General features: G+C 39.0%; 1 protein-coding gene across 1 annotated transcript in view; it reads right to left on the minus strand.

The window, feature by feature from the left end:
• Positions 1–23,843, minus strand: part of LOC132817615 (titin-like) — a 350,611-nt gene that overhangs the window by 321,264 nt on the left and 5,504 nt on the right. The window contains exons 4-21 of the mRNA XM_060828118.1: positions 22,365–22,652; positions 22,178–22,266; positions 21,869–22,086; positions 16,212–17,064; positions 15,722–15,880; positions 14,751–15,041; positions 14,487–14,597; positions 11,367–11,643; positions 10,682–10,737; positions 10,316–10,574; positions 10,118–10,216; positions 9,713–9,899; positions 8,723–8,865; positions 6,399–6,595; positions 1,400–1,630; positions 955–1,199; positions 624–820; positions 361–525 (exon numbers count right to left, since the gene is read on the minus strand). Coding sequence (XP_060684101.1) covers positions 361–525; positions 624–820; positions 955–1,199; positions 1,400–1,630; positions 6,399–6,595; positions 8,723–8,865; positions 9,713–9,899; positions 10,118–10,216; positions 10,316–10,574; positions 10,682–10,737; positions 11,367–11,643; positions 14,487–14,597; positions 14,751–15,041; positions 15,722–15,880; positions 16,212–17,064; positions 21,869–22,086; positions 22,178–22,266; positions 22,365–22,652 — 4,065 coding nt within the window. The remainder of the gene's footprint in view (positions 1–360; positions 526–623; positions 821–954; positions 1,200–1,399; positions 1,631–6,398; positions 6,596–8,722; positions 8,866–9,712; positions 9,900–10,117; positions 10,217–10,315; positions 10,575–10,681; positions 10,738–11,366; positions 11,644–14,486; positions 14,598–14,750; positions 15,042–15,721; positions 15,881–16,211; positions 17,065–21,868; positions 22,087–22,177; positions 22,267–22,364; positions 22,653–23,843) is intronic.

A 23,843-nucleotide genomic window follows, 5' to 3' on the forward strand; every position in this document is an offset into this window, starting at 1 on the left:
TGCCTTAAAAGACCCATTATAATCACATGCAATTCTCTTTCAACACTTGTTTATTCTAGTTGTTAGGCACTGGAAATCCTATTTCTATAGCTTAGTATGCTCTAAGAAATACACATGGAGCAAAGTATGAATTGTAATGAACTAGATGTTTATATTTTGAAGCACACTCAGCTTATTCTTGGGCAGCTGCACAAAATACTGGAGCAGCATTCCTGATGCTGCTCATTATTCATCTCTATGAATATAATTCATCTCTTACAACAAACACAGAACCAATAAACAAAAGTCTTGCAGCACATTTGCCTCAAATAATTACTTTTGAATTTTTATTAATTGACAAGACAGTCAAATATTGTGTACCTTCAACAGATAGTGTCATAGATACTGAGGTTTTGCCAGCTCTGTTTTGTGCCACAACAGTCCATTCACCAGAATCATTTGGCAGAGCAGGAACAATGATCAGGGACTGAATCCCATCTTCTTTCACTACTATTTTGTGTGTGTAATCATTTACAATCTGACGGCCTGTAACAGAAGTGGATATTGAATTAGCTACCTCATTTCCCATATTATTTGCAGACAACAATGCAGAATATTACGACATGGCAAAACATTATTCTTACCATTGTGGAACCATAATGTCTCAGGCATGGGTCGACCAACAACTTTAAGGTCAAATCTAGCCGTCTGTCCCTCAGAACATTTAAATGATGTAGGTTTCAGAACAAAAACGGGTTTGTACAGTCTCTCTAGTTGAGTCTCATCTGTATCCTCTAATCGACGAGCTGGTGAACGACTTGGAGACCGAGGAGACACGGAACTGCAAAAGGGGAAAAATAATTTAACATTATTTGAGATCACTAGCTAATCAATATTGACATTTTCTGAATTGTACAGAATGTAAGCACACCATATGAAATGAACACAAAGTAAATAGTGGTTAATAAATAGTACCGCATTCTCCTCATTATTTCTGTTGTCGGCAAATACACATGGCCTGTGGGAGCACCAATAGGTTCAATAAACAGCTTTCCAGAGCTAATAGCATTCCCCTTGGCATTGCTGGCAAACACTGTATAGATGCCTTCATCTTCTGGCAAAACTGTAGCAATACGCAGATTAGCTCTGCCATCCTGAGAAATATCCATCTGGTAGTGCTGTCCATGTTTCAAGCGCTTACCATCTTTGAACCATACAACCTATAAGAATATAAAATGCACATCATCAAGATGATCATTTTAAAAGATATATTCCCCAAAAGTAAAGTTTATACAGGCATTTTAAATTGTAAATACATGTCTTCATCCTTTCATTATCAACCATCATATCTTATTAGAAACAAATTTCATCTTAAATGTTCGTCATGGGAAATGTGGCTTCTGGTGAAAAGATTGTTTACCTTGGGCAATGGATAACCAGACACTTTACAATGGAAAGTCACACCACTGCCATCAAGAGCTCTAAAACTTTTCAAAGTTGAATCAAATCCTGGTGCGATAGTTTCTTCTGCAGGAATATCCAACACCATTTCTTCACCATCCTCTTCAAGAAGTTCTTCCAAAGTAATCCTGATGATTCGCAACTCAATTTCTTTGATAAGTCGCTCTTCAAATGAAGAAATGTGGTATTCCTAAAAAAGAGAATTGCTTTCTGGTTGGTGATGAGCAATAGATTAAAATATTCGTAAACAATGCACAAAATAAGATTGGTCTCATCAACTACCTTTATAAAATGGTCACAGCACATAAACATAATTATGTAAAATTATAAAGATGATGTAAAATAACAAAGATGGAGGTGCAGAATTAACTTGATAAGGGAGTAGAGAAACGGAGGCCTGGGGATTCAGTTGATATAATTCCTGAAATGTAAAAATCCAGGTAGAAATTTTAACATGTACAAATACAACATAATGAAAACCAAGAACTGTTCAGATAATACACGTTGCTGAACAGAGTACGAGAACAACAAAATCATTAATTGATACAAAAAAAATCTATTAGACCACAGTTACAGAGCTGTCTGCAGTATTTGGAGTGTTATTATGGGAAGTCTTAAAGAATGTTTAGCTTATATAATCACCAGTAAGAGTCCAAGAACTGGAAACCATATAAATGAATGGAGACTTAAGATAATGAGAACAATCCAACTGAAGGAGGGAAAGCGAAGAGAACGTTTAAGGAATTTTTTAAACGTGTTCATGCAGGAAATAGCATAACACAATTTGCTCTTCCAAGGTGTGCTCTAGCAATTTTTGGAACTTTCACCTCTGAATGCATTGCCCTTTTCCCACAATCAATGCTTCCATAAAAATTCTTCTACTCACATTCATGGTCATTTTCTAAACATAATTATAACCCATAGCTTTTAAATTGGCAATGTCTCAATCATTTCCAACTACTCATCTGCTTCTCACCATCATCATCTTCCTCCATTATAAATCTATTTATTAATCGAGGGAAAAGGACACCATCCACAAGTCCATTTTCAAACACCCAACCCCTGAGTGGATGAAATATTATAGTTGAACTTCTAAAGAAGGCCTGCTGGTCATGATCTTTATTAATGAGCAAGGTTTTGGTGTACAGTGCACAATGACAAAGTATTGGATTGTGAAGAATGAGGAGGACAGTGTGGAAGTTCAAAATGTTACAGAACAGTTGATGGAATGACAAGTCATAGAGTCATAGAGATGTACAGCATGGAAACAGACCCTTCAGTCCAACCTGTTCATGCCGACCAGATTTCCCATCCCAATCTAGTCCCACTGCCAGCATCCCTCCAAACCCTTCCTACTCATATACCCATCCAAATGCCTCTTAGATGTTGCAATTGTACCAGCCTCCACCACATCCTCTGGCAGCTCATTCCATACACGTACCACCCTCTGCGTGAAAAAGTTGCCCCTTAGGTCTCTTTTATATCTTTCCCCTCTCACCCTAAACCTATGCCCTCTAGTTCTGGACTCCCCGACCCCAGGGAAAAGATTTTGCCTATTTATCCTATCCATGCCCCTCTATAAGGTCACCCCTCGGCCTCCGACTCTCCAGGGAAAACAGCCCCAGCCTGTTCAGCCTCTCCCTATAGCTCAAACCCTCCAACCCTGGCAACATCCTTGTAAATCGTTTCTGAACCCTTTCAAAATTCACAACATCTTTCCGATAGGAAGGAGACCACAATTACATGCAATATTCCAACAGTGGCCTAACCAATGTCTTGTACAGTTGCAACATGACCTCCCAATTCCTGTACTCAATACTCTGACCAATAAAGGAAAGCATACCAAGCCTTCTTCACTATCCTACCTACCTGCTACTCCATTTTCAAGGAGCAATGAACCTGCACTCCAAGGTCTCTTTGTTCAGCAACACTCCCTAGGGCCTTACCATTAAGTGTATAAGTCCTGCTAAGATTTGCTTTCCCAAAATGCAGCACCTCGCATTTATCTGAATTAAACTCCATCTGCCACTTCTCAGCCCATTGGCCCATCTGGTCCAGATCCTGTTGTAATCTGAGGTAACCCTCTTCACTGTCCACTACACCTCCAATTTTGAAAACTTACTAACTGTACCTCTTATGCTCACATCCAAATCATTCATGTAAATGACAAAAAGTAGACGATCCAGCACCGATCGTTGTGGTACTCCACTGGTCACAGGCCTCCAGTCTGAAAAACAACCCTTCACCACCACCCTCTGTCTTCTACTTTTGAGACAGTTCTGTATCCAAATGGCTAGTTCTCCCTGTATTCCATGAAATCGAACCTTGCTAATCAGTCTCCCATGGGGAACCTTGTCGAACGCTTTACTGAAGTCCATATAGATCACATCTACTGCTCTGCCTTCATCAATCTTCTTTGTTACTAATATTTAATAAATTAAAGATGAAGTTCAGTTTAATGCAGAAAACTAATTGATCTTTGGATGAAAAATGTGAGGATGAATATAAAAGGTATAATTCTCAAGGCAGTGCTAGATTAGAGGAAAAGGGGATATATGTACACAATCACAGGAGATGGCAGGGGAGGCTGCGAGTGAAATTTAGGCCTTGAGTTTTATAAATAGAAACAGTGTTGAAAAGTAAACAAGTTATGATGAATCTGGATAAAACTGGATAAATAAATACTGGGCCTGTTCTCAGGAACACATTTTAGGAAGGAGGTGACAGCATTCAAGAGCATGCAGAAAAGGTTCACAATGGCTCTAGGGATAAGGAAATCAATTATATACATAGATTGGAAAATTTGAGGTCTTCTCTTTTAAGAGAAGGTAGAGAGAATATTTGATAAGGATATTCAAAATCATGGTGGGTAGAGCCGATACGGAGAAACTGCTCTGCAAGGTAGAGGGATAATTGGCCATTCAGCCCATCAAGTGTGCCTCAGCATTCAATTAAGTCATGTTGATCTGAAAGTCCTCAGGCTCGTTTTCCTGTATTTTTCCCATAACTGTTGAATCCCTTGCTGATTAAAAATCTGTCTTTCACTGTTTTGGATATAATTAACAGATAGCCTCAACAGCCCTCTGCAGTAAGGAATTGCACAAATTCACTACTCTCCAAAAAGAAATTCCTGCTTATTTCTGCCTTTGAGTGGAAACCTTATTCTGAGATTATGGCCTCTAAGCCTAGACTCCCTTCAGTTGGTAGCATGACTCAGCATAGGAAAACCACAGAGGAGGGTGGAAGAGTGGCTCAGTGGTTAGCAATGCTGCCTCACAGCTTCAGGGATCTGGACTCAATTCCTCCCTCAAGTGACTGTGTGTGTGGAGTTTGCACATTCTCCCTATGACTGCATTAGCTTCTTCCGGGTGCTCTGGTTTCCTCCCAAAGGTGTGCAGGTTAGGTGGATTGGCCATGCTAAATTGCTCATAGTGTCCAGGGATGTGCAGGCTAGGTTGGTTAGCCATGGGAAATGCAGGGATGGGGTGAGTCCAGGTGGGACCATTTCAGAGGGTTGGTGTGAACTCAATGGGCTGAATGGCCTGCTTCCATACTGTGGGAATTCTATGAATACTGATGTAAGATGATTAGCCAAAAAAGGCAATAGAGACATTAGGAAATATGTTTTTTTTTAAACAGGAAGTAGTTTGGATCTGAAGTGTGTGACTTTAAAATGGTAACTCAATTATGACTGCTCACCTGATTCAATTATCGCTCACTTTTTAATTCCACCTCACCTGAACACTCCACATAATTTTGACAATTTAATTTCCACAGCTGTAACACCATTAGCGTAGCTTTTCAAAAGTATAAAATCAATTTATGAAAGAGCTCCCAAACTGATGCATATATCAGGCTGCTTTATAATCACGCACTATTCTCTTCTGGTTGAGGTACATATTTAGAAAATAACTAAACGTATGTTTGTTCTATACACTCAACCAGACACAATCCCCATTCATGAAAACTGTAAAAGTGTAAGTGATACCCAGTTTTTAAAAAATTGTTGATAACTGCATAAATATTAAATTATACCATCTCTTCATCCATTGAACCATTTATCCGTACACCCCAATTGAAGAAGAATGCAAAAGCTTTTGAGAGATTACAGATTACATTTATGAGAACAGTTTCAGCCACGAAGGATTTCAGTTATTACAAAGATAATTTAGAGAAGCCGGTGTAGTTCTCCTTAGAGAATGTTGGGAGGAGTCTTGATTGAAGTATTCAAATATATGAAAGATCTAGCTGGAACAGATAGAGGGAAACTATTATCTGTGGCATAAGTGTCAAGTTCCAACCATCATAGATTTAGGTCACCGGCAAAGAAACCAGAAGTAATAGAAATAAAGGTGACCCATCATATGGTCAGGACCGGGAATACATTGTCTGTAAGGGTGATGAGGCAGATTCAATAGTGATTTTCACATGGAATTTAGGAAACACCTAAAGAAGTTTTAAAAAGTATAGGGTTCTGGGGCAAAGGCTGAGGTGTGAGACAGGCTGAATTATTCTTGCTGAGGATGATGTGAACTTGATCGGCCAAATACTTTCTTTCTATAGATAGATTCTATGATTCCATGAGGATACTCCTGAGTACATTCCTCTTGGAACTAATATCATTTTATTTGGCCTGATATTATATTTGGTTCTATAATGTACCAGTGAAGTATATTTTGCTACATTAAAGACACTTTGTAAACGTCAGTTGTCATCGTATTAGTCCATTCATTGTGCACATCAGCAAAGTTGAAAAAATTGAGGTAGAACATTGGTTGCTAAGACGAATTTATCCAAAGTTAAACAATAATAACGTAAGCTGTGTTCTCCTGTCATTTGAGAATGACTTAATTTAACCACAGCAATGAGGAAACAAGTCACCACTCAGCATTACAAATCAAATGTGATAACTTCACGCTGCAGTTCTAAATGTAAACTATTTCTAAGATGGATCTCACCTGTTCTTCTGTCATGGTTTTCATCATGGCTGCACTTTTGCCCATTTTCTTCCTGATCAGTGCTTGCTCTTTTTCGTATTCGGTCATGAAAATTGTTGGTGCTACTTCTGCAACTTTGGGCTCTTGAACATACTCTGTTACTAATTCTACCCGCTCAGTTATCTCCTCATGTTCCTTCATGTAAAGCTCGTAATCAGCTAAAAGTAAATTGCATAAGAATTAGAACAACATGGAAGTTATAAAAGCTCAAGCCATCAAATGGCAAATGAATACAGAGGTAAAAATGGTATGCTAATTATTTTCACAGTCGGTGGGATACAAACATTAAATACAAACTGAAGAAGCCGGAAAACTGAGTAGGTCTGGCAACATCTGTGGAGAAACAGGAATAACCTTTGAGCCCAATATGACTTCTTCAGAATATTCTGATGAAGAGTCATTTCAGACTCAAAATATTAACTCTGTTTCTCCTTCCAGATGGTGCCAGACCTGCTGATTTTCTTCAGCATTCTTATATTTTTATTGAATATTTCCAACATCCGCAGTATTTTGCTTTTATTTGGGACATAAACAGGGGGTGCCCTGAAATCAGTATCAATATTGTCTGGCATGCTAGCAAATGTGGGTAAGGGGTTTCCCCTGGCTGGTGAATCTGAAACCAGGGGACATAATCTCAGGGTAAGAGGTAAGTAATTTAAGACTGAGATGAGGAGGAAGTTCTTCATTCTGAGTATGCTGAATTTTTGGAATTCTCTACCTCAAACGGCAATGGAAGCTCAGGCATTGAGCATTTCAAGATGGGAATCAATGGATTTCTGGAGACTGATGACATCATGGAATATGGAGATTGAACAGGAGAGTTGCTATGAGGTGGGTGAGCAACCAGGATGAATTGAATTGACAAGCAGGCTAGATAGGCCAAATAACCTAGCCCTATTTCTATGACTTGGAAGAAAGAGGAGTCCACAACTGTTTTTCTCTCTCCAGAGGACAACACTCACCCTCCCACTACTGGTGCTCCACCAGAACCCTAGCTATTTTGTGTCACCAAGCCAGCCAGCACAACTGTGATGGTGCTGCCTGCAGCTGGGCAAGTTGTCAAGGTCATCCTTCATGACTAGGCGTAATTTCTGACATTGAATTTCAACAGCAGAGGGTAACACTGCACAGGAGCACCAAGAGACGCAAAGGCTCAAGAAGAAACTCTAGCAAGGAATGTACACGAATAATTGTTGACCTCTACAAACAAATGGAATAAGGTGAATTGTAAATTTTGTCTGAAGTATTTATTTTTTGATGGTTTTTATTTCTACATTGAAGCCAGGTGGATGCTATCATAGTTACAGAGTGAAGAGAAAATGTAGACGGTTGGTGAATGGGGAATTGGGGTCATATCTATTGATATTGCACTCTGATGGCTTCTGCCTGGTCTGTCCATTAACAAAGTAGATTCTGAGGTTGACTCCTTTGTTCTTCCTGAGCTGCAAGTCAGATAGTTAATGAAAAGGAGTTGTCCTCTCATGATGGCAATAGTGTGCAGCATGCAGTGGATCATGACGATTCTTGACACTCACTCAATCTGTTATGGTAGGGTTCTTCCATACTGGCTCAGGTAGCATAGTAGTATGGACATGTGTAGCACACATGTAAGTGGGTAGCACACCAGTGATTTCAGCCATGTGGTCAGTTATGGCCCTTGTGATCTAGTAGTGACCCTTTGTTGGTGTCAATGCAGCTGACATAGCAACCAAAATGGAAATAAGTTATAAGAATGACTACCATGGTAATGGGCTCCGACCTGCATGATTCTCTGCTAATGCTGGAGGCTATGGACTTAAAATCTTTCATTTGCAGTTTAGAGCAATGTCAACGTAAGATGCACACAAAGTATTTATGTCTTAGCTGGAGTGTTGAGCTGTCTAACTTTCAGAAAGAATTCACTGAACATTTTGTTTATGCCCCCCACTGAAACGGTATCTAGTACAACTCATCCTAAAAATATTCAATCATGTCTAGAGTGCACAAGGAAGTGACTCAGAAGATAAGCCTTGCAGATAATCAGCACATACATGATGGGATGCACGCCTTCCTTTTGTGCTGTAAAACTTTATGAATCTATGTACCCAGGAAATTACAAACATAACAGGTATATTTGTTCAATATTAAAGCTAATTTAATTAAACTAAATGATTTTGTTATGACCTAAGTAATGTTTTAATCTCAAGAATAATTTGATCACCATAATTAAATATCACCACAGTGAAGCAGATTTAGTTATTGTCAAAAATTAGGTTCTTTTCATTATCATCTTTATGGTTACAAACCTTCCTCCAATAGCTGAGTTGATGCAGAAATTTCGCCGTGTTTATTCCGAACAACAATGGAATATTCGCCTGCATCATCGGCAAAAGTCATGGAAATCTCAAGTTTGCATTCTCCCATTTCCCTGTTGTAACTTACTTTGTACCTAGAAGGAGGATAAAATACTTTAACAATAAATCTCAAGAATCAGAAAAAAGAAAAATCTTGATCAATATCTGTCCATTATTAAGATAGATTTCTGGCTTGATTCCTTTGTTTCTCCTGTGCTGCATGTCATACAGTTAATGAAACAGAGATTATGATGATGATAGAGTGCACCATACAATGGATCATGTCGATTTTTGGCACTCACTCAGTCTGTTATGGTAGGGTTCTTCCATATTGGCCTAATACACTATCCTTCCATACAGAACACAATGCTGTATCACAGATTATACCCAGCCCATTTAATTGCTAGCTTCAAAGAAGAGTCGTGTTGGACTTGAAACATTTTTCTCTCACCACAGTTGCTGCCTGACCCATTGATTTCCTCCAGCACTTTCTGATTTATTTCAGATCTCCAGCATCTGTAGTGCATTGCTTTCATTGAGTCACCTGGTTCTGCATTAATCATCCATTGACATTATCTTTCATTGCCCCATCCCTTAAATTTGCCAAATTGCAATTTTAAGCATGATCAGAGAACTGGGTGACAATATTGCAGCTCTAACTCCAAGTAGCATTTCTCCAACTACAGATGGTCACTCTGTGTTTGAGCAGTTAATTTTAAATATAAAAGTAAACATTTAGTTACATTTAGAGACAATCAGTTCAAGGAATACTGGGGATGCTGGCAATGGCCACATCCTACAGAGGAATTTTATTAAAAATCCTTTTTATTTGGACTCCATTAATATTGCAATGAGTAGTGAAAAATTAATTTATTTGGCACTCTATGGGTTTAAATTGAATGACCATGAAGATTCAAATGCCATTTAAACAGAATATTATACCTGTATCCAGTTGTTAATGGAATTCCAGCTTTTTTCCAGTAGACATGTGGTATAGGGGTACCTCCAACCTGACAATCAAAAACAACACTTCCACCTTCAATGAGCTTCTGTATTATTGGTTTTCTAATAAAGAATGGAGCGACTCCGGCACCTTCTTCTACTGATTCAGGTGTAATACTGGCTCCTGATAGAGTTTCAACTTTCATTTCAACGCTGAGAATAAACAAATAACGAATTTAGATTGTGATTTGGTGAACCATAATGAATGACTTGGTTACTAGCATGTGTTTACATATATCTTTATACTGTTCATTAATTTCGGTTAAATGCACAGAACAACAGGTCCAAAGACATGAAGAAAGTATCAGAAACAAACAAAAATCAATAAGTAAGATTAATCCTTTTTGACAGTGATATCTAAAGATGGTAAGTACCGTTTCCTTTCAGAGACAGCTGGCTCTGATACTGCAAAGGTTTCTTCTCTGCCCTCAATCTCTTCTGACACTGCAAAAGTACAAACAATAGGACATTTCAGTTATGCCTTGGACAGAATGGTGTTTGTCAAATTTCAATCACTTTTATTATTGCTACCAAAATGCATACCTTGAACAAGAAGGTAACATGAACTGCTAGCAGTACCAGCATCATTGGTGGCAGTACATGTGAAGCGGCCGCTGTCCTCTGCAAAGGCTTCCCTAATTGTTATGCTAGCGATACCTTTTTCAAAGGTTATGTGAAAATCAATGGAACTTTCAATGTGATAATCTTCCCTGAACCACATCACGGTTGGGGCAGGGTGTCCTGTGATTTCACATGACAGGGTTACAGATTCACCTTCAATGACTGTCATGCTTTTCAAGCCCTGCAAAAATGTGATACAATTAATCATTGTTAAAAAGACAAATATAAAGAATACAACATGCAAACTGGACCACTTAACACACATTGTAGTGTGAATTAATTACTTACAGAAACAAAACTTGGGGCAGTAAGAGGAATTGCTGCTGGAACTGGCACAGGGGCAGGTTCCATGATCTGAAAAGCAGAAAATAAATGAGAGAGTAAGAAAAGAAATTCAATTTTGCAATCTGTATTTACAAATTTATGAGAACCTGCTTTTGTTTATGTCATTTAATCTCTCCTGGATTACCCCATCCATTACTGATTCTACTATTTTGTCCTTCCTCTCACTCCTTTCCCTTATCTCTATAATTAATTAATATCTTACATTTCTAGTGTTTTTTCATTCTGTCTGAAAGTTATTAATCTGAAACATTAGTTCTGCTTCTCATCCTACAGAGACTGCCTGATCTGCTGTGTATTTCCACCATTTTATGCTGATATCTCATATTTCCGGCATCCGCAGCATTTTGCTTTTTCGTTACATTTCAGAGAACGTCACACATTAATTAGGAAGGTCAGAAAGATCATCCTGCAGAGGACTCATGTTGTGAGTCCTTTTTGATTATAATAGCGAGAACAGAGTTAATATGTGATAAAGGTTTTTCGATGAGGGGGGGCAAGATGTAAATGTTGTTAGCTGTGTTCTTGGTCAGGAAAAAAACTTTTTGCATGAATTGTTGTTGTTAATTTGTAGGGAACACACAAAGTTAGCATATTTAGGGCACACTACTGGGTAATTAACAAACCTGTTCTTCTTCTGCTTCATATTCTTCCTCATGTTCAACATCAAAATCAGCTTCAAGTGAGCCTGTAATACTTAAGCCTAGACGTTTGTGCATCTCAGTATCAAAACGTGTCTCATACACATCAGTTCTTTCTCTAAATCGAGGGTGGAGAGAGACTCTCTCCTCTGTCACAACTTTGGCCTCTTTTAACACAGGACGTTTCACTGGCTTGGTAACCTTCACAGCAGAAGACGCAGCCAACTCTTTTTCCAGATTAACAATGGCAGTTCCTGCTATAGAAACCTAACCAAGCCAAGAAGAATAAAGTTACATGATTTAGAAATTGTTTAAAGTTTTTTTTTAAATTAATGGTCACACAATGGGATGGTATGGATTATTAGGTTAGCTAAATTAGATGGTCTTTTTAGAAAATGTTGTGAGAGATGAACAGGATCAATAGAATGATCAATACGGATACAGGAAACTTGTGGTTTAGAAAACATTGAGAGAGTAATATGAGGTACTCCAACTTGCTACCAATATGAAATGTTAGATGGCAGGAACTTGTAACTGTTAAAAATTAATCTATTAGTATAAATTATGGAGATAAAAATACAACTATGGAAATATAAAAATAACAAAGATAGCAAAAACACAATATAATGGCCCAGGAGTTGCTGTGTCTTGTACATTGCATATTTTTCCTCACCGCCTCAGCGCAAATAGTATTTTGTTCTCCGTATTATCGAAATTATGAAGTAATAACATTGGGCAATGTCAATGTGACATCTTGGAGCTTAGTATGAATCTCAAGAACAGGCTATTTCCTCAACCAATGCAAGAAAGAAACAATGTTAATGGTGGAAAAGGAAATAGATGACATCACCACAAACCCCAGGAACCCCATCCAGGAGAAATTTATAAATAGAAAGCAGGAGACAACAACTTCGCTTCACTTGGAGGTTGCCACTGATGATGTTACCTAGCCAGGTAGTGAAACGTCTGGATATCAAACCTACAGCTCAGCGAGCAAACCCACACCCTAAGGAAATAGATTGCATTGGAGTGAAATTAGATAGAGAAAGAAAATCAAAAATGAATTAAATCAAAACAAAAAGGGAAAGGCAAAATAAGAATATCTTAAAATGCTAACTTTTAAATTTTAAAACCTCCAGAAGCAATACCTGGAGAAATAAGATTCTGAAGTTTCAATTGGTCCCTATCTAACCTGGAATGGTTGAGTGGCAATACAGAAAATTAAATGATGAATGAAAAGTGGTCTATTATTAAGTGTCAGCATTAATGTGCTGCAGACAACTTAATGCATTTTAATCATACAAAAGTAGCAATTTCTTGAAACTGGTGAGAATTTAATGAGTAGGTCCCATTTTCACAAGGTCCATGACAAAGCAATGCAAATTGTTCAACAATTTCAGTGATCCACAATTCAAAATTAATCTTCCTCATTACTAATCACATGCTTAACTAATAACTATGTATGCATTAAAATTGCCAGTATTTTCCAAACAAATTCTGGGCCAGTATATTAAAAAAAAATTCTATTCATTCATCCATTAAAAATAATGATTATGCTGTACGGCAGGGAAACTATTACTTCTAATGTGAGCTGTTAAGGATTTTCAAGAATAGCTTTAAGTATGATATCTGCCATCAGAGTAAAATTAGACAGTGGTGTCTGTAACTGATTTCTAAAATATTTCAAATGATTGGTTCATAGAAATGTTTTCTTGATATTTAATGAAGCGTTTTCTATAATGTAAATGACAAGAATCTATGATTTCTGTTTTGGTAATATGTTTTAAGATGACAAATAATTTAGGTAATCCAGCTTCAAAACTAAAAGATTTAGAACTGTCAAATGAGATCAAAATCCAAGTGCAAGAAACACATCCTGAATCCAAAATCTGCAACATCTATACCATAACATTTGCTTGGACTTTAATAACTATCCAAGTAATATAAGGAATTTAATATCTGGTTTGTGATGATCTAGAAAATTGTGTCAAGCCAAAATTGCTCCACACTGACATTTGAGATTTTCAAATAAAAATGTACAATTACTTTCTGCGGAGCTTGGCCAAGAACGATAATTTTCGGGTGGCACGGTGGCACAGTGGTTAGCACTGTTGCCTTACAGTGCAAGTATATAAGGAATTTATTATCTGGTTTGTGATGGTCTAGAAAATTGTGTCAAGCCAAGCTTGCTCCACACTGACATTTGGCGGCCAACAAAAATAAGATTTTCAAATAAAAATGTGCAATTACTTTCTGCGGAGCTTAGCCAAGAACGATAATTTTCGGGTGGCACGGTGGCACAGTGGTTAGCACTGCTGCCTTACAGTGCAAGTGACCCGGGTTCAATTCCTGCCTCAGGCAACTATCTGTGCGGAGTTTGCACATTTCTCTCTGTGTCTGCGTGGGTTTCCTCCGGGTTCTCCGGTTTCCTCCCACAATCCAAAAATGTATGCATTAGGTGAATTGGCCACGCAAAATTGCCCATAGTGTTAAGTGAAGGGGTAAATGTAGGGGAATGGGTCTGGGTGGGTTGCTCTTCGGAGGGTCGGTGTGGACTTGTTGGGCCGAAGGGCCTGTTTCCACACTGTAAGTATTCTAATCTAATCTAATTCTGTCTCCATCGTATATGCAATCATGGCCCCTCCTCTGTTGCCACACTAACTAGCCCTCTTTTCCCACCAACCTCCCTCCACCACATTATACAATATTTTAAAAATAAGCTATCTGTGGAGATAAGCCACGAATTGCCTAAATGACCTTACTAATTTTAAAGATTTAGTCTGGGTCTCAATGCTGAAGTTGAATCTGATGTAGTTTCAATCTAAGGGACTCTAACGTGTGTGTCAATCATGATCAATGTCAATCACCAATGTCATTTGTACTTAATTATACGACTGTCTCTAACAGAATCTATCTACAGGCCTTTGTTTATCTGGTGAGAATTATGAGCAGTGTTCAAGAGTATTTCCCCTAAACTGATTAAACTAAAGATTAAACAAAGTGTATGGATTTTCTTTCCCAATTTAGGCAGCTCACTTTATAGTCCTGTCTGTTTACGATTAATTTTTTTTGTTGTTTATTTGCCTGCCATGCACAATTTGCACCCTTACCTCTTGGGTTGTTTCTGGTTTGGCTACAGTTATTTTTGAAACAGTGAAGTGAGGAATTGTACTGGCAACTTTGTGGTCCAGACGGATGGCAGATTCAGCTGCTCTTTCAATCTATAGTAATTAACAAAATCTTTATTATTATGTTTAATTCAGCATGTACTGATTAAAACATAGTTCTGGTAAGATGGTCTTCATAGTTACTATGAATAGCAGAATCTTTGTTAGTGTTAACTTTGTTGTTTTATACATTAAATGATGTCTAACCTGTAAAATGCGTTTTTCATCTTGCACGCCATAGGAAATGTGTGTTTCAGTTGGCACAATAACTGTCCCTTTTCTGACAGTTGTGGTGACAACACGTTGTTCAGCTGGAACTGTTCGCTTTTCAGCAGAAAACTCAGTGGTAGTTTGAGATACACCCCGCTGTGCATATTCATACTCCATTGATGCCTCTTCTGAATGCACTCCTTCAGCATACAGAGGATGTCTAGTACGTGCTTGATCCACAGCAGCCAACACCGTAGCCACAGCTTCAGCCTTTTTGCCAACTTCAATCTGCAGACAACAAGGGCTAAGTCTGCCAGAGCACTCATAGTCTAATCTTAAATTTCACAAGATTAACTATGACCTTCAAAAGCAATACCACATTAAAAGGGCTTGATTGATGCATCACTTCAAGGTCTGAGAATTTAATATTGTTTACAACTTTCTGGAAGTTCATCTTCTTTTACAGACACCAATCCTTTTAAAGTTTGAGTATCTGTCAATCACCAAAACACTAGCTAAGAAATTTTAAAACTAAGAACTTTTTGGTTTCCATCCCTAACTGTCAATGAGTAAAGATTTATTATGAAATAAATTGGTATTGCTTTTGACAGCAAAGATGCACACTACACATTAATGCATTTATAATCAGTACAAATTTTAAGCAAATCATCTAAAATTACATGACATATACATGCAATTTACAAAAGAGTTGTGATGAAACTAAAATATGTCAAAATGAGAGTGTAGGGAGGTAACTAAGGGACAAGTGAGAAGTGACAAACCTGAGGGAAGGAAGTACAAGGAATACTACTGAAACTAAGTGATACCACAACAGGGGAGAAGTGGCAAAATTAGGATGTATATAAAGATGTTTAATTGTTAAATGACAATTTATTATGAGAGCAAAAGGTTATATGTTTGCAGCAAAAATTGAATTAGGAATTATTGTTCATTGTGATTCAAACTACCTGATCCTCAACCAGTTGTGCTTGTACTGTAAACACATGTTTCTCTGAAGTGCTTCTTTCTGTGGTAGTGGTTACAGTAACTGGTTGACGTACTCTCGCTTGGTCAACAGCAGCTACTACAGTAGCAACAGCTGCTGTTTTTTCTATGTCATGCTCTGTCTGAGTTTGTTGTAGCAAAAAAAAATGGATTTTGTTATGTATGCCATATAATAAATTTTAAAAGTGCAGTTACATATATACACACACATCTGAAAAATATTTACTCTACAAGTTTTGATTACTAAATTTTTACAGGTAAAATATTTTTCGCATGCAACCAAGCAGGATTTTTTTTATTTTACACAGATCTATTTTAATCCCTTTGTACTCTGAATTTAAATTTTATTGAATATAATGTGTTAATTTCTGCTAGCATAAAAGAACCTGAATTATTAATGATGCTTTTCTTTGTAACTTGATCACACTGAATGAAAATGCAAAGGTGCCTTACCTCTTTGCCAGCAGCAACACTGGTCACTCCGATAGCTGCAGCACCTCCTTCAACCGTAGCAACTCCAGCAGCACCAGCAGCTCCTTCCATTGTGGTTACTCTAGTCACTCGTTCAACTGTGGTAACTCTCGGGGCACCAGCAACTTGTTCAAGTGTAGTTATTCTAGTAACACCAGCAGCACCGACATCGCGTTCAACTGTTGTCATTCTAGCAGCACTAACACCTCCTTCAATTGTGGTTATTCCAACAGCTCCAGCAGCACCAGCAGCAGCAGCAGCTCGTTCAGCTGCGGTCATTCTTACAGCTCCAGCAGCTTCAGCAGCACCAGCAGCTCGTTCAACTGCGGTCATTCTTAAAGCTCCAGCAGCTTCAGCAGCACCAGCAGCTCGTTCAACTGCGGTCATTCTTACAGCTCCAGCAGCTTCAGCAGCACCAGCAGCTCGTTCAACTGCGGTCATTCTTACAGCTCCAGCAGCTTCAGCAGCACCAGCAGCTCGTTCAACTGCGGTCATTCTTACAGCTCCAGCACCACCAGCAGCAGCAGCTCGTTCAACTGCGGTCATTCGCGCAGCTCCAGCAGCTTCAGCAGCACCAGCAGCTCCACTGATTGTTATCTGTCCATGGACTCCAATTCGCCGTTCCCATTTTTCTTCTCTGTGATCTTGTGTAGTACTTGCAATTAATTTGCTTTCTCTCTTTTGTGCTTCAGTTGCTGAAACATAGCCTGGTTGCTTCCAAGGAGGTATAACTTCAGAAGTAACAACCGTGGTTGTCTGAAATTTACGAGTAAGAACTGGAGATTTGACAGATCTGATCGGTGATGTGGACAGTCTCCCAGCTGGGGATACAGATCTATACATAAACACAAAACAAAGCATTTAAGCATAATCATGCCTTTGTAATGTCAGATGCAGAGATGCAGAGATCGTAGAATTCCCATTTTCCAAGTAGCAAACCTGCCTTTGATCAGAGCATATGCAAGTATTTATTTTAACCTTGAAAAGCAAGATTTTGTTGTGTATAGAACAAAAGCTCAATGAGTAATAATGAACTTTGCATGGAAGTTGGTGTATGCTATCATATGTACAATACTATGTAAGGAAAAATTATCCGTAACACAGTATGACCAGCGCATATGTATAGACATAGCCAGTGATGTTACCTGGTGTGATAGAACAGACGGCAGTGACATAATCATGTTACAGGTATCGTGACATCGCATGCTGCTGACCAGGCCTTTGGGGAGTGAGGCTGAAGTTGGAGTCTCAGTGGGATCAAACAAAGCTTGGGAGTGGTGGGAGAGGGGGCTGAGAGAGGCGATGAAGGAGGGGTGTAAGTCAAATGTAGTCTCTATGGGAATTTAAGTTGTAGAAGATACTTTCTGGAATCCTGCATTGAGTAAGCATGACTCTGTCTCTGACTCAGTGTGTACCTGCGAACATACAACATTGACCAGTACACCACAAGGACATGCCTTTCGGCCCTTTCCGGATGTTGTGCCGAACATGACACCAAATCAAACTAAGGCCTTGGCTCATATCTCTCCATTCTTTGCATATTCGTGTGCTGACCTAAAAGTCCCTTAAACTTCCCTATCACACCTGCCTCCATCACCACCCTTGGCAGCGGGATCCACACTTCTCCCATTCTCTATGTAAAAAGTTTTCCCCCTCACATCCCCTTTGAACTTCTCGCCCTCTCACCTTAAATATGTGCTCTCTAGTATTAGAAATTCCAACTCTGGGACAAAAGCACTGGCACAGTGGCTCAGTGGTGAGCACTGCTGCCTCACTGCGCCAGGGACCTGGGTTTGATTCCTGCCTTGGGTGACTGTGAGTCTGCACATTCTCCCCGTATCTGCGTGGATTTCCTCTGGGTCCTCTGGTTTCCTCCCACAATCCAATAATGTGCAGGTTAGGTGAATTGGTCATGCAAAATTGCCCACAGTGTTCAGGAATGTGTGGGTTAGGTGCATTAGTAAAGGGTAAATGTAGAGTAACAGGGAGGGAAAATTGGTCTGGGTGGCTTACTCTTACAGCACGGAAACAGACCCTTCGGTCCAACTCGTCCATGCCGACCAGATATCCCAACCCAATCTAGTCCCACCTGCCAACACCTGGCCCATATCCCTCCAAACCCTTCCTATTCATATTCCCATCCAAATGCCTTTTAAATGTTGCAATTGCACTAGCCTTCACCACTTCCTCTGGCAGCTCATTCCACACACGTACCACTCTCTGCATGAAAACTTTGCCCCTTGGGTCTCTTTTATATCTTTCCCCTCTCACCCTAAACCTATGCCCTCTAGTTCTGGACTCCCCCACGCCAGGGAAAAGATTTTGTCTATTTACCCTATCCATGCCCCTCATGATTTTATAAACCACTACAAGGTTACCTCTCAGCCTTTGACACTTCAGAGAAAACAGCCCTTGCCTATTCACCCTCTCCCTGTAGCTCAAATCTTCCAACCCTGGCAACATTCTTGTAAATCTTTTCTGAACCCTTTCAAGATTCACAACATCCTTGTGATAGGAAGGAGATCAGAATTGCATGCAATATTCCAACAGTGGCCTAACCAATGTCCTGTACAGCTGCAACATGACCTCCCAACTCCTGTACTCAGTACTCTGACCAGTGAAGGAAAGCATACCATCTGCAATGCCTCAGCCCATTGGCTCATCTGATCAAGATCCCATTGTAATCTGAGGTAACCTTCTTCGCTGTCCACTACACTTCCAATTTTGGTGACATCTGCAAACTTACTAACTATACCTCTTATGCTCACATCCAAATCATTTATATAAATGATGAAAAGTAATGGACACAGCACTAGTCCTTGTGGTACTCCACAGGTCATGGGCCTCCAATCTGAAAAACAACCCTCCACCACCACTCTCTGTCTTCTACCTTTGAGCCAGTCTTGTATCCAGATGGCTCGTTCTCCCTGTATTCCATGAGATCTAACCTTGCTAACCAGTCTCCCATTCGGAATCTTGTTGAATGCCTTACTGGTCCATTTAAATCATGTCTACCACTCTGCCCTCATCAATCCTCGTTATTACTTCTCCAAAAAACCTCAATCAAGTTTGTGAGATATAATTTCCCACTCACAAAGCCATGTTGACTATCCCTAATCAGTCCTTGCCTTATGTATATCCTGTCCCTCATGATTCCCTCTCACCACTGATATCAGACTCACTGGTCAATAGTTCCCTGGCTTGTCCTTACCACCTTTCTTAAATAGTGGCGCCATGTTAGCCTATCTCCAGTCTTCCAGCACCTCACCTGTGATTATCGATGATACAAATATCTAAGCAAGAGGCCCAGCAATCCCTTCCCTAGTTTCCCACAGAGTTCTAGGGTACACCTGATCAGGTCCTGGGGATTTATCCACTTTTATGTGTTTCAAGACAGTTAGCACTTCCTCCTCTGTAATACGGACACTTTTCAAGATGTCACCATCTATGTCCCTACATTCCATATCTTCCATGTCCTTTTCCACAGTAAACATCGATGCAAAATACTCAATTACTATCTCCCCCATCTCCTACGGCTCCACACAAAGACCAACTTGCTGATCTTTGAGTGGCCCTATTCTCTCCATAGTTACCCTTTTGTCCTTAATGCATTTGTAAAAACCCTTTGGATTCTCCTTAACTCTATTTGCCAAAGCTATCTGATGTCCCCTTTTTGCCCTCCTTATTTCTCTCTTAAAGTATACTCCTACTCCCTTTATACTCTTCTAAGGATTCATTCCATCTATTCTGTCTATACCTGACATATGTTTCCTTCATTCTTTAACTAAACTGACTTGTTGGGCCAAATGTCCTGTTTTCACACTGTAGGGATTCTATGATTTTATTCTATGATTCTGACCGTCAACCCTATCTATGTTTCTCATAATTTTATAGACTCCAACAAATCTCTCCTCAGCCTCCGCTACTCTGGAGAAAACAACCTTAGTTTTTCTAGCCTCTCCTTGTAGTTCATACCCTCTAATCCAGGCACCACCCTGGTAAGTGGACAGTAAGGTCTGCAACATAGATGAGGAGAGGAGGCGAGGCTACTGCTGCTCCATTGCCATAGTAATCTCCCACCAGCGCCCACCCTGCATTGCATTCCCTCTCCCAGAGGTAGGGCACCATACTGCTGATGCTGTGTCCCTGGACAAGGAACTGGGTGCAAAAGTAGATCCAGAAAGGCAGCATGATGCCTGGAGAGGGTCAGGTGATTAGATTTTGATTATTGAAGGGAAGATCTCAAGTTTCATTCACCGTTCTGCTGCTCTGTGTCAGCCCAGTCACCCTCAGTCCCTATAGTACTTCCGGCTAGAACGTCCAACCCTGCCTTCTTTGAGACTGCCTCTTCCCCCACTGCTGCTCCATAGTTAGGGAGTGAGTGTTCTCACATGTGCATATTCTTGTGAAAACCTACAGGTAGCATTTACGGCCTTCTTTTCATAATACTACGCAGGCTTTGAAGAGAGCTCTGAAGAAGGATCATGCCGACTCAAAACATTTACTCTGTTTCTCTCTCCACAGATATTGCCAGACCTGCTGAGATTCTTCTGTATTCTGTGTTTCAGGTTTCCAACATTTGCAGTATTTTGTCTTTGCAATCAGTTCTCCTATAATGCGATGGTTGCTTTCTTGTGCAACCAAGGGTTATAGAAAAATTGTGCTTTAGAAACAGCACTTCAAGTGTTGGTGATGTAATCGGGTTACAGCCTACACACAATTTAAATGAACGCGTTTAGAGACAGCATCCCCAATTCGTCAATCATATTAAGGAAATTTGTGTTGAAGAAACATGTGGAACAGCCTGTATTTGAAAGCAGTGTGGTGGAGGAAAGCTACACACATTAAGAATTATGCATTTAAATCAAAGATAAATTTGAGGCAGACATTTACACTATTACTGTAAAACTAATTGAAGAAAGGAGTCTTTGTGGGGGAGGGACTGCATTGATATATTCAAAACTTTAAGGAGCATAATTATTGAACTGTTTATACTGAAATGGGTTCTTGCTAACATCATTATTCACTACAGTCATGAGCTGAAAACCAAAAGACAAATGGTAAAATGTTACTTCAGCTTATTCACTCTACACAGACGACATTATTATTCCAGGAATGCAATATTACCTAAAACCTCAACAAGCAATTGGATTGATTCTTGACAGATGAACTGAGTGAGAGAAAATATGTGATTGAAATGTGAAATCGAATAATATCTTATAGTTTTGAAACTTGGTCCTGGCCAGATAATATTACTGGCAATATCTTTGTGTGAACCTAATAATCTCTACATTCATCTATTATTCTCCCAAGCAGCTGTCATTTTAATACTTTGCAAATTGAAATAAAACTTATTATATTTGAAATTAAATTCAAATGAATTAAGTTAGGAATGTTTTGCATCTAAGAAACCATAGAAATTCAATCTAAATTGCCTAAATAGTAATGTAAACTTTTAATTTCTGTCTAGCAGACAGATTTCAACTTTCATTGGAACACAAAGATCTAATTCATGGATTTTGCCTTTCATTCAGAGAAACTTTGATTTTTACACTATTATAAATGTGAATTATGATTTATTAAGATGTATTAAGAAAAATATTTTGAATTTCAGTTATTAGCATTTAAATGCCCCTTACCGAACAGGCGAAGGCGCTGGGGCCCTGACATGACGGACGGGAGATGGGGATTGTTGGCGAGTCACTTTAGCCCCAGTAGGTGGTGGAGTTGGGGACCTGCTCATTGGTTTTGGTGGGATGCGTGGCGGTGTCTTATGATGCAAATGCTGCACTACTGTTCTGCCATCAACAATCATTTCAGCTGTTGAAGATCTGGTCTCATATTGAGCTTCCATTTTCTAGAATATAAACAAGAAATTTGCAATTGTCAGTTGTGACAAATAAAGTATAGTAAAAATTATCTCAGAATGAGGGTTAAGAACAAGATACCTTTTCAATTTGGACTTGTTTTGCCTGGGAAATGTCAGTGGAAGTAATAATTGTTTTTGTCTTTTTAGCAGGTACCACTTCATCATCAGCTGTAAAAAAAAATACATGATAATGAAAATGAGACAATTAATTTTGGAATTGTACAAGGTATTGTTTCCATTTGTGCAAAATATCAACTAAGAGATACCTTGGATGCGGAGCTCGGCTGTGGAGGTGGCTCGTCCAACACTGTTAGTGGCGGTCACTGAGAAGGTTCCAGAATCCTCTGCATAAGCTTCAGCAATTATTAAACTGTATAAATCACCATCTTGTACAATCTGGAAGTCGAGAGAACTCTGGATTTCTGCTCCTTCCCTGTAGAACTTCACCACAGGTGTAGGGATTCCAGTCACACGAACGTCCAGTCTAACTTTGGATCCTTGTTTCGCAGTCATACTTTGTAGTCTCTGTATAAAATTGGGAGGTGCAGTCTCTGCTGCAATAGGTAAAAAAAATCCGAAAGTTAAATTTATTGCTGTGGATGGTCTTGTCATACAACAAGCTATACAATTAAAAGTATTTCATATACCACACCTTCAATGTACCACTACCACAACAACTGAGCTTTTCTGATTCAACTCTTTTGCCTTCTGTACCTAAATAATGTATTTACTATTTTTCTATCTCTCCAATCTGCCCCCTACATGCTTCACAGGACTCCAATTCACACAGTGTACACTGTTGTTCATCCATAACCAAAGTGTCAGAAAATTACTACAAGCAATAACTGTCCCTTGCAGATATGGGCAGTAAAATAGCACTGGATGATTTCTATTTGTTACAGTACTTGTCAAACTTTAATTTCTATATAGAAGTTAAATCAGACAACTTCTAGTTCAGGCCAACTATCTTTGCTGTCAATCACACAAATGATGAAGGTAAAATTTATTTCCAAATCTCCAGTTTGTGAAGAGCATAACAGAAGAGTAACTTGTTCAGTTTTATTTCTATACTTTTTTTTAACAGTTTTCGAACAATGTTCGATCTCAGATATTGATTTAGGCAAAAAGGGCAAGTTGAATGGTGTTTGAGCTAGCAAAAGAAGAATTTCATTTCACAAATACTCTAAGCAGAAAATGTCATCTACTGAGGACTCATAATGTGATGATAGTTCCAGTGGTGTTACATTGATTCATTCTGATGCAACACCTCAATTAATGCATTGGTTATGATTTTCCAAAGTGATTTTGGAAATATTCTCAGCATATTGAAACTTAGAAAATGCAATATTACTATTCAAGAAGGTAAGAGAAAACAAGGAACTACCAGCAGACAGCTCTCCAGAAATCAGTCATCATGAAAATGCTGGAACTACTGGAGTGCCTTGAGAATCAATGTTTGATCTCAGATATTGGTTTAGGCAAAAAGGGCAATGATGGATCCAATTGAATATTATATTGAATATTAGTCATGAATTAAGATGCTATTTCTCACTGTTTCAGCCCAAGTCATGACCTCATAAGAAAGCGCTGAAAATTGGTGAGAATATAACCAATGAAAAGGACACAAATGTTACAGAGATGTATACTGGTGAAATGAATAGCCATCAAGATGGCAAATAAAATACCACATTAGAAGTGTGAGGTCACTCACATTGTTATTAAGAATAGAAAATCAAAATATTTTT

The sequence above is a fragment of the Hemiscyllium ocellatum genome, chromosome 7 (assembly GCF_020745735.1).
Source record: "Hemiscyllium ocellatum isolate sHemOce1 chromosome 7, sHemOce1.pat.X.cur, whole genome shotgun sequence".
NCBI classification, from domain to species: Eukaryota; Metazoa; Chordata; class Chondrichthyes; order Orectolobiformes; family Hemiscylliidae; genus Hemiscyllium; species Hemiscyllium ocellatum.